This window comes from Cervus canadensis, chromosome 22 (genome assembly GCF_019320065.1).
Source record: "Cervus canadensis isolate Bull #8, Minnesota chromosome 22, ASM1932006v1, whole genome shotgun sequence".
Taxonomy (NCBI): Eukaryota; Metazoa; Chordata; class Mammalia; order Artiodactyla; family Cervidae; genus Cervus; species Cervus canadensis.
Genome location: NC_057407.1, coordinates 52475627 through 52487139, shown reverse-complemented (window position 1 = coordinate 52487139; position 11513 = coordinate 52475627). Strand labels below are relative to the sequence as shown.

The 11513-nt window shown below is 50.0% G+C and overlaps 1 protein-coding gene across 1 annotated transcript in view; it reads left to right on the top strand.

Moving 5' to 3' along the window:
• Positions 1 to 1103: 1103 nt before the first annotated feature.
• The window catches only part of GPD1L (glycerol-3-phosphate dehydrogenase 1 like), a 61346-nt gene continuing 50936 nt past the window's right edge, over positions 1104 to 11513 (top strand). Inside the window, exon 1 of the mRNA XM_043442381.1 lies at positions 1104 to 1292. Within this exon, the coding sequence (XP_043298316.1) occupies positions 1246 to 1292 (47 nt within the window). The 5' untranslated portion in view covers positions 1104 to 1245. The remainder of the gene's footprint in view (positions 1293 to 11513) is intronic.

The window sequence follows — 11513 nt, the reverse complement described above, 5'->3', positions numbered from 1 at the left end:
GCAAACTACCAGTGAGGGGTGCAAAGCATGCTTTGTCTCACCCACTCTCTCTAGGGAGTTTCTTGAGTTAGTACCATAAGTAATAGAAGTAAAATTTTCATATAATGTAGATGTAACAAAAATAACAGTTAATCCTCTGGGCATCAAACTAACAGGCCTAATATTTTTCTAGGTACTAGAGTATTTGTTTCCTCCGCCAGTCTCTGATATTTTAGTTCTCTGGTTCTCAATCTTGAGTCCTTTTGTAGTCATCCCCCTGAACATAAAAAATTCGGATGTTTGTATCGTCTTCCGGGAGATTCTGATGCAATCGGTCTGAGGTGATGCCTTTGCGTGGGGGTTTTGAAAAGTTCCAGAGACTCACAGCTGCAGTGGAGTTGAGAAGTTCTGGTTCACACCACTTCGTTTCCTCCTCAGGGTCCAGCGCGGCGCCCGGTGGAAAGTGATGCTCAGAATGGATACGGAACGTTCAGTTTCTCAGAAAGGAAGGAAGCGAGGTCTCGGAACCTCAAACCCTTGAGGTGCCCTGGGGCGAAGACCACTGAGGAGCCAAGTCCTGCCAAGCCAGTGGTGAGGGCGACGCCCCCGTGCCCAGGTCTCTCCCCCCTGCCCTGACTCTAGAAAGTCCCCACCATGGAGAGCAGGTACTCTCCGGTCAATTATCAAAGGCCTCTGAAGATACACGGCCACCGCGAAGTTCGGCGGTGCCAGGCGGTTTCTTGTTTCCACAGGTGAGGCAGAGTCTGAAGAAACTTAAGTGGCCTCTTGGGGCTCTGGCCCAAGCCGGGTTGACTTTAGAGTCCAGAGTCCTCTCTTGGCTTCATATTGCAGCCCGGCAGCGCCTCCCGAGACAGGTGGAGCGGGGGGCACCTAAGCAAGCCTGCTCCGCGGGGAAGGCGGCGCGTCCCCTGCGGCCCGAGCGCGAGTCTCGGCGCAGCCACAGCTGCACGTGGCGCGGCGGGAGAGGCGGTCTGGGCAGGCGGACTACAAGTCCCAAAAGGCCTCGCGCTGGACTGGGCGGGGCCTCGCAGGGCCGGGCGTGCGCAGTGGCTCTCGGGAGCGGCGGGGCGGGCCCTCCGGGCTGTCAGCTGTGGCCCCGGGCGCCCGGGCGGGGGTGGTCGCGGCCATTGGCCGAGAGGCGACGGGGCGGGGCCGCCGTGCGCCGCAGCGGGTTCATGCCGAGCGGGCGGAGGCGGGCAGCCGACCCGGTAGGCGCGCGCCGGTTTGCAGCGTTCGGCCTGAACCATGGCAGCGGCGCCCCTGAAAGTGTGCATCGTGGGCTCTGGGAACTGGTGAGCGTCAGCTGGCGGGCGGCGCGGACTCCGCCTCCAGGAAGCCCCTCTCCGGGGCGAGCGAGGGCGCGCGTCCCCGCCGCGGCGAGGACACCCGGCACCGCGCGTGGGGAGGCGGGGCGGGCAGCGTCGCGGCCCGGCTGGGCACAGCGCGCCCGGGGAGGCCGCGCCGAGGCACCAGCTGGGGAGGCCCAGAGCCCGCGTGCTCCTGGAGGCGGCGCGGGGAGAGGGGGCGGCGTGCCCGCGGGCACCTGTCTGCGCTCGCGGCACCAGGCAGCGGACGCACGGGGGCCACCTGCTCGCCACGCCCGGGGGGTTTGCGCAACATCCTCAGGACGTTCTCCATTCTCCTGGGCAGATCGCCTGGGTAGAGGAGTTGTAGGAGGCTCGAGCGTTCTTGCTGGGGTTTCCGTGTCAAGCAAACCGAGGCAGAGGGGGATGAAGGGTGCCTGCCGTGCAGGTCGAGGGCGGACCGGCTCTGCTCTTCCAAGTGCAGGTCCGGCTCCAGGCTTCTGCCAAGTCTAGTATCTTAGTAACATATCGGGAAGAAAATCCAAGTTCCCTACAGCCCGGGCTCGCCCAGTAGCTCAAAGGCTTTGGGAATTTTTACCTGGGGGACGGGGCGGGGAGCGGGGCGGGGGGGGGGGCGGTGTTTGCGAAGCTTTGCGTCTCCGCTGTGCCAGGCGTTCTCGTAAGCACTTTAAACGTCAGTTCACTTTCTCAGACCTAACACTGTTGGATTATTTGGTGTGTTTGGGTGACTGTAGAGGAAAGTGGGCTGGGAGCGAGGAGGCGGAATATGGTATAGCATCTGGTGTTTTCAATCTTTTTCCATGGCTGCCCGCTATTTTTCCCACATTCAAGGGACTGGTATAAGAATAGTTAAAAGAGTGATGTCCTGTAAGTCCTGTGGCCGCACACTCATCACGGTTCACGCTTGTAGCAGCCCTACAGAAATTGGTACTAGTTTCTCGGTCTTCCTCTTTAAGACTTGGCCCAGAAAGTACTTTTTGGAGGAAACCTTTTCTGATTCGCCACTTTTCCATCCCGGCGAGGCCAGGAGCGGCTCCCGGTGCCCTGTTGCTACCATCTGTCACAGGTGATAACTTATTTGATTATCTGTTTCCACTCCTCCCCTTCCAGCTCTGGAGAACAGCAAGAGCTAGGCATGTACTTAGTAAATACTAAATGAATAAACACAAACTAAGTTAAAAGAAAAATCTTTTGGCCATACTGAGCTGCACGTGGAATCTTAGTTCCACAATCAGGGATCCAACCCTCCCCGCCCCCTGCCGCCACGACCTGCACCCCGCCCCCACCCCCGCGGTGTATTGGCAGCATGAAGACTTAGCTACTGGACCACTGGGGAAGTCACCCAAACTCATTTTTTAATGAAGAAATGTAATTATATACAATTTGGCAAAATTTCACATTGTTTGAAAGGTACCCCAGAACTCACCAAAAAAAAAATTATCTTGGCTAAGTTCCAAGACAACCCACTGTTGTCTCCCAGAGTACCTCCTGGAGGAAAACCAGTGTTATCAGTTTGTTCTGTTCTTTCTGGAAGAATTCCATCAGATGCAAGAGAATGTTTACAAGTAGTGTTTTATCTCACATCCCTGCAAATACTAGGATATTTTGCACTTTTCTGTAAACTTTTTTCAACCAACAACAAAATGTTCTGTACTACATTTAATTGAATCCGTACCTATCCACTGCAGAGCTTCGTTTGGACTTGCTGCTGACTTTACCAGTTCTTACCCCCAGGCACTTGAGTGAAATGTCAGCTGCCTCATGGACTGTGAGCCTGGAAACATGCCCATTCATCCTGTGTTCTTTAACACTGATTTCCTCTCCTGAAAAAGGCCCCAGGACCACAGATGACAGCACCTTTTCCTCCTTTGCAAGGTGCAGGAGAAATGGAATGGCTGGGCCACTCGGGATTTGGGCCTGGAGCTAGAGTCGTGAAATGACCCTCCTGCCCCCATCTCTGACTTTGGCTGCCTTCCCGCAGCTTAACTCTGATGTACTTGACTGTTTTTCTTGGCTTGCTCCGGATCAAGGAAATGGAGTAGAACTTGGCTAGTGACACTGGAGCTGAGCAATTGAGAAATGCACCGATGGTTTGGCCTGGCTGCCAGGCTCCATTAATGATGGGATCAGATGGGAACAGTCATTGGCTTCCCAGGCACTGTCCTGGGTACAGAGCCACGCCAGCCCTAGAGAGAGGTTCACGACCTCACCAGAGAGGTTCAGGAACTTAGGAACAGAAAATGACACAGAGATGCTGCCCAGGGGTTCACTGAGTGTTCAACTCTGGTCATAGACATTTGCCTGTCTGCTCCATGCAGATATAGTGGTCTTTCCAGAGGTAGGAATGCAATGGACACTGTCTCTGCCTTCAGGTCACAGATAGATAAGGACTTGGAAGGTTATGTTCAAAAGAAATACAAAGTGGAATGAAATATCTGCCTCAAGATTAGACGTTTTAGGTTTATTTTCATCCTGTGGCTTGTGGGATCCTATTTCCCCGACCAGGGATGAAACCCGTGCCCCTGCAGTGGAAACATGGAATCTTAACCCCTGGACTGCCAGGGAAGTCCCAAGATTAGATGTTTTAATAGTGTTTTTAATGTTGTTGTTCAGTTGCTAAGTCGTGTCTGACTGCAACCTCATGGACTGCAGCACGCCAGGCTTCCCTGTCCTTCACTGCCTCCCAGAATTTGTTCAAACTCATGTCCATTGAGTCAGTGATGCCATCCAACCATCTCATCCTCTGTCATCCCCTTCTCCTGCCTTCAGTCTTTCCCAGCATCACAGTCTTTTCCAAAGGATTGGCTCTTCATATCAGGTAGCCAAAGGATTGGAGCTTCAGTATCAGCCCTTCCAATGAATATTCAGGGTTGATTTCATTTAGAATTGACTGGTTTCTTTTCCTTGCTGTCCAAGGCACTCTCAAGAGTCTTCTTCAGCACCGCAGTTTGAAAACATCAGTTCTTTGGTGCTCAGCTTTCTTTTTGGTCCAGCTCTCAAATCCATACATGACTATTGGAAAAACCGTAGCTTTGACTACATAGACCTCTGTCAGCAGAGTGGAATCCAGTGTTTTTAATAGTGTTTGTTAAAACATGGTCCAAAGACCACTTGCATCAGAATTGTGTGTATGTATTGGTCGCTCAGTCATGTCAGACTCTTTGTGACCACATGGACTATAGCCCTCCAGGCTCCTCTGTCCATAGAATTCTCCAAGCAAGAATACTGGGTTGGGTTGCCATTTCCTTCTCCAGGGGGGGTCTTCCCAACCCAGGGATTGAACCCAGATCTGCATTGCAGGCAGATTCTTTACCATCTGAACCACAATTAGTACCAAGGAATCTGGACTTGCTGAATCACATTCCCTGAGGGCAGGGCAGATTTTTTTCCCTTCAGGGACTTTAGCCTTCTGCTCACTTTTTTTTTTTTTTTGGCCTTGCCACAAGGCATGCTCAGATGGTAAAGCGTCTGCCTACAATGTGGGAGACTCGGGTTCAATCCCTGGGTTGGGAAAATCTCCTGGAGAAGGAAATGGCAACCCACTCCAGTATTCTTGCCTGGAAAATCCCATGGATGGAGGAGCCTGGTGGTCTGCAGTCCATGGGGGTCACGAAGAGTTGGACACAACTGAGTGACTTCACTTTCACAAGGCATGTGGGATCTTAGTTCCAGTTGCCAGTCCAGGGATCAAGCCCATACCCCCAGCATTAGAAGCACAGGGTCTTAAACACTGAGCCACAATCTTTTCCACAAACACTGAACCCAGTCTTCTAATTTTAAAACAGATTACTGAAAGACAGACCCTTCCAGATTCTCAGGAATAGGAAGTTGCCTAAGCAGTGTTTACACTTGGGAACTTGAAGTTGCTCAGAATGCTTAGGTAAATAAAGGTGTTACATCTGTAGCTGTAAGGTGGCTTCCATTAAATTCATCCTGCAGTGTAAATGATCATCTGACTATGCAGATACCTGAAGAATGACAGGCCCTGTCCCGCCCTCCAGCACTTAGAGCTGGTGATGGTGGACGCTGGGGCACCTCACTGAGCCCTGCTGGGCTGCCCGCTGCGGGGTTGCAGGGAGGTGCTTCCTAACCGGCACCGCGTTTCATGGGCCTGGTCCCAGGGACTCATAAAAGCAACTGAAAGGAAAAACCAAAAGCCTCCTAAGTTCCTGCAAAGATGAAACAAAGTTCCTTCAGCAAAAAGATCTCCAGGAGATCTCCCCTTGGGACGGCCACCCAGAATCAGTGCTAAGATGCAGTTTGAGAACTAAAACGTCAGGGTTGTGTTGGTGAGAGCTCAGTCTCTGTGCACCGATGCGGGACCAAACCCTGGAGACCAGAGCTGTGGGTGAAGCAGAGAAGGACAGCTTTATTACCTGGCCAGGCAAAGGGGGACACACCAGGCTTCTGCCTGGAAAAGCTATGTCTCTTTTTCCAGAGAACTTGATGAGGGTTTTTATAACAGTGGGTCAAAGATGGGCTTGCTGACAAGATCAGGGAGTATGCTGGGTCTCAGGTGGTTGGTCTTCTAATCTTGATGAGCTGCTCTAGTCCCTCTAATCTTGCCTTAGGTGGTTTCTTGGTTGATTAGCCAACTGTTCGAATCCTCCCTTTGGAACTCAGGGAAGGTCATAATGGCTGGAGTCTTGCCTACCAGAAAGGCCTCTGTGCCGGGGAGCCCCACAGGGTCCCACTCTGTTTCACTTGTATTTGCAGCCTCACCTCTGTGCCTGGGAGCTCAGTCCAGAAACACCCCAAACCTCCTTGGGAGGCCGGGTGGGGCAGGAGGCAGCAGTAATAGGATTCCACCCTGATCCCCTCCTGGCTTCTCACCCTGTCAGTCTAGGTCCTTGAGCAAACTGCTTCTCTCCAAGGCTCAGGCTCTGACATTGGTACTTGCTGTTTAAGATCATGGTTAGGATGAAATAAGGTGATCCAGGAGCGACCTAGGTTCAGCCCCTGGGTAGGGAAGATTCCCTGGAGAAGGGAAAGGCTACCCACTCCAGTATTCCGGGCTGGAGAATTCCATTCCTTGGGGTCCCAAAGAGTTGGACAGGACTGAGCGACTTTTACTTTTTCAGGAGCGTGCAGAGCGATTAGCACTCAGTAAATGTCAGCTAGTGAAAAAATGTTATTTTCGTTAGTTGGGTCATCTTTGACCAGCACCATTATTAAGTCACACAATGGATCTTTTCAAGGCCAGTGTTGAATAAGGTGGAGTGGGGATGCAGATCCTTCTAACTCCGATGTTCATGTCTCTATAAATTCTTATCATTTTCAGTGAGAAGCATACTTCCACCTGAGAGCCAGTGCTCATCACAAAAGGCCAAGGAACAGGGACAGAGGAGGGGAAAAGATCAGAGAGCAGGAGGTGTTTCCAGAAGTTATCTTTTGCCCTTGTTTACACCGTCACCTTACAGCTTGACTGACGCCTGGGACTGAAGGTCAGGAGAGCTTTGGCCCACTTTGCACTGATGGCCGAAGCTGGTCATCTGGGTGACTCTTTTTGTCCTGCTGGAAGCGTCTGAATGCAGCCTGGATGGCTAGTCATCCCCCGTGTCATCCTTTTTTGTCTGGGCTACTCGGGCTCCGTGATGATTCTTGCTGTATCCTGACATGGAGAGCTTGAACCGACTTGAGCTTCGGTGTGTGAGCTCCTCTGCGGTCAAAAATGACCTTTGCCCTGTCTATAGCAGCGGAACTGACACCTCCGCTCTGGAAGCGGGGGTGGGTAGTGATGGGTCAGGGCGACCTGGGAGGAGACCCATTTCCCCGAGAAGCCAGGCTGAGAACACCTTCTAGGCTGATACACCTGTTTCTGTTTCTGTGCAGTAAAAACATCACAGCTATTCTGGGGGTGAGTCCAGTTTTCCTAGCTGAGCCCTCTTTCACCTCTTTCGTCATTCTTCATTTCCTCCCCATCTTTAAGGGAATAATCATTATAGCAGTTACCACTTACAGGCATTTTCTGTGTCTGGGATATGTGCTATTTCATGTATATCTAACAATAAGCCTATGCGGTACTATTACTATCCCTATTTTAGATGATGAAATTGAGATTGGAAAACTTTTCAAGGTCAGTGGTTAATACAGTAGAATTGAAATGCAGATCCCTCTAACTTCAGGGTGCGTATTTCTAGAAATTCTTATCATTTTTATTTAATTTTTTGGCCATGACCAAGCAGAATGTGAGATCTTTGTTCTCAGACTAGGGATCGAACCCACGTGTCCTGCCATGGAAATGTGGAGTCTTAACCCCTGGACTGCCAGGGAAATTCCTAATTCTTAACCATTTTTAGTGAGAAGCATACTTTTATCTGAACAAATCCCATCTGCACAAAAAAATTGAATATCTTACCCTCCCTAAAAAAGTCTTGTATAACAATATTCCATTTAAGGAAAATCAAATTGAAGTGAGGTCTTAAAAATCGTCCTGGAGGGACTTCCTTGGTGGCAAGTCTTGAAAAAAAAAAGATCCTGTTCAGTTTCCTTCCACAGCGGGCATCCCTTCTCCTGCAGTTCAGACACGATTACAATTTACTGTTTATAAGGTGCGGCTCAGTCGCTTCAGTCATGTCTGACACGGCAGCGCCATGGACTGTAGCTCACCAGGCTCCTCTGTCCATGGGATTCTCCAGGCAAGGATACTGGAGTGGGTTGCCATGCCCTCCTCCAGGGGATCTTCCCCACCCAGGGATCCAACCTGCATCTCCTGCATCACAGACAGATTCTTTACCACTGAGCCACCAAGGAAGCCCCATTAATAAGGTACCTGATCTTAAAATTAATCTAGAAAATTAATCATTAGAAAAGTCTTGTATTTGAGAGGGAAATCCATCACCTCTAACTTCCACCCATTAGTCTCAGAGCAGTGGCCAGGTGAGCCCACTCTTTTTGAAGACATGTCCCATTGTTTAGAGAGTCAGGTATCCACCAGATCTCCGTGTAGTGTCTCCAGGTTTCTCCGCGGTTGCCGATGGGGAGTTGTGTCAGGCGCCTCACCTCCAGATCTTTCTTCTTCCCCTCATCCCTGACTCCCAGGGCTTGATGACATCAGGAACTAAGCCTGACTTTCCTCCAGCTCCTCTGGGGTTCTCCTAGTGGCGCTTTGCCCTCCTTCTGTCCTCTGGGGTTCCTTCCACAGTTGGGTGCCAGGACTTCATCAGTTATCTGCTGCTGCCCAGCTGTCTCCCCCGGAGACTTACTGACTTCAAACAGTTTGAGCTAAGCTGGGTGGATCTGTGCTGGTCTCTTCTGGGCTCACTGTTAAGGCAGCAGTCGGGTGGGGAGTGGGCTGGGGTTCTTGGTCCTCCACACCCCCTTTCACAGGGGTGGGCTTTGGCCAGGCTGATGGGGATGACAAGCCACATGTTCCTGTGTCTGCAGCAGGCAAGCTTGGGCTCTTCCATGCGGTGACTGGGTTCCAACTTCCAGAAAGAATTCATATGAATTCCTCACATAACGTGGAATTATACAGTGATTTTTTTTTTTTTGTAACTGGCTTATTTCATTTAGTATAATGTCCTCATGTTTTACTTGTAGCATGTACCAAAATTTCCTTCCTTTTTAGGGCTGAATGATTGTAGATATATACCACCTTCTCTTTGTCCATCAGTGGACACTTGGGTTGCCTCTATCTTTTGGCTCTCGTGTATAATTCTGCTATGAACATTGGTGTACAAACACCTTTTCAAGATTCTGCTTTCAAGTCTTTTGGGTGTATGCCCAGAAGGGGAATTGCTGGATCAGATGGTAATTCTATTTTTAGTTTTTTGAGGAACCACTGTATTGGTTTTCATAGCAGTTGTACCATTTTACATTCCCACCAGCAGAGCCCAAGGGTTCCAATTTCTGCACATTCTCACTAACACTTGTTTTTTCGTTTTGTTTTGGTATAGTAGCCACCCTGACAGGTGTGAGGTAGTATATATTTTGTTAATTGCATATGATCATATGTTAGGTACACTTTGCATCCTGTTTTCTGTTAAATGTAGCATTCTATCTTAGGCTTTTCCCCTGCAGTTTAGATTTTGATAGACAGGCCTTTTTTTCATCTGCTTCTCCCTCTCCTTTTTCTGTGTGAAGTTGTTCACATTGATCTTTTTTCCTCTGTGGTTGCTAGCTTTGATTTTAAACTTAGGAAGCTTCCCTATCCAGAGATCAAATAAGCATTCACCAAATTGAATCTATTTTTAAAATACTTTGTTTTTCACATTTGCATCTAAATACTCTGGCATTTGATTGTACTCTAAAAGCCCTTAGCTGCAAAGAATTACGCAAAATGTTAACAGTGGTTCTCTCTGGTGGTGAGTTATTTATAATTGTTTTTTTTCATCTTTCATGAATAGCTTGTAGGAATAAGAAAGCAGATGTTATTTAAACCAAAATTGTGGAAAAGGAAATGGCAACCCACTCCAGTATTCTTGCGTGGAGAATCCCATGGGAAGAGGAGCCTGGCGGGCTACAGTCCATGGGGTCGCTAGGAGTTAGACATGACTCACAAACCAAAATTGACCATTCTCTTCCCTTGGATACACAGGCTGGATCAACTCTGGGCATGGGATGGGAAGAGTCTAGCTGAACCCTTGTTTGTTCTCCCTGGACAGTTTGCTCCTTGGTTAAAGACGGATGGTCTTGTGGGGTCCTTTCTGGACCAGAAAGCTTCTGCACTGTGCAGTTCTGGGAATTGTCAGCCTGCCTGGATAGGCATCTTATCCCTCGGCTGATTAAAATATCACTTCTTTTGGAGAGGAAGAGAGGAGCCAGTGCCAAGGGGCTGGGGGGTGTTGCCTAGTGGAGGTTAGGACCTCCAGCAGGTGAGTGTCCATCCATCTGGGACCCAGGGAGAGAGAGCAGAGAGGTGAAGACATGTGAAGTGAAAGTTGCTCAGTCATGGCCGACTCTTTGCGACCCCGTGGGGTATATAGTCCATGGAATTCTCCAGGCCAGGATACTGGAGTGGGTAGCCTTCTCCAGGGGATCTTTCCAACACAGGGATCGAACCCAGGCCTCCCTCATTGCAGGCAGATTCTTTACCCGCTGAGCCACCAGGGAAGCCCGGTGAAGACATGGCTGGGTTGCGGATCTCTCCTCCTCCGCTGACCACCTGCCTGTTTGATCCTTGGGGTCCAGTGTCTTCACTGAGAAACGGGGATCATGATAGTGCCTGCCTCAGAGGGTTGCTGAGGCTTGAAACAGATAACGTGGGTGAGGTATTGAAAACTGCTCTAGTGGTAATCAGATTGCCGTGTACAAATGTATCAGACCAACTTGTATGCCTTGAGTTTATACAATGTTATTTGTTAATTATGTGTCAATCAAAAAACAAAGAGCAGACAAACAGCAGTGCCTGACACCTGGTGGTCAGCACGTCCCTACCTGCCTCTCTCTCCTCTTCCCCTTTCCTCCCCCACTTTACCACCTCCTTCCCCCCCATTAACCTCCCCCACCCTGCAACACGTGTGGGCTCTGGGTAAAAGCGCAGGACAGCCTCCGTGCCCCTCCGGTTCCCACATGCTTGCTCGAGGGGGCCTTCCATCTACCTGGAAACCCACCCCCCACCCCACCCCAACCTTGGACTTAGCGGCTTTATCCCATTTGTCTTCTCTGTGCCTGGCATGGTGTCTGCATGGCGTAGGTACTCAATGTATATTCTCAACAGGTGATTCTACTCTCCCCCTCAGCAAATGGGAATCAGTGTGGGCTTTGGAAACAGATCTGGTTAGAACTGCTGGCTCCAGATGGACAGCACAACCGGGTAACTTACTCTCTCCGAGCCTCGACTTCCTTATCTGTAAAATGGGGATAATGTGGCTGCTGAGAAGATGCGATGAGCTCTGTGTCACAGACTCGGTGTGCACGCAGCTGGCACGGAGCATCTTTTCCTGCCCACGTCCCTTTATTGTTGCTTTTTTTTGGGAAATTTTTTAAAGTCTTTATTGAATTTGTTACAGTATTGCTTCTGTTGCTTATGTTCTGTGTTTTGGGCCCTGAGACATGTGTGATCTTAGCTCCCTGACCAGGGGTCAAACCCCTATCACCCCCAGCATTGGAAGGCAAAGCCTTAGCCACTGGACCACCAGGGAAGTGCCCCCACCCAAGTCCCTTTTCAGTTTCATGAGCGTAACATTGCTGAGGTTGCAAGTTAGTCTGTATCTTGAGACCCAAGACTTAAGATAATTCATGATT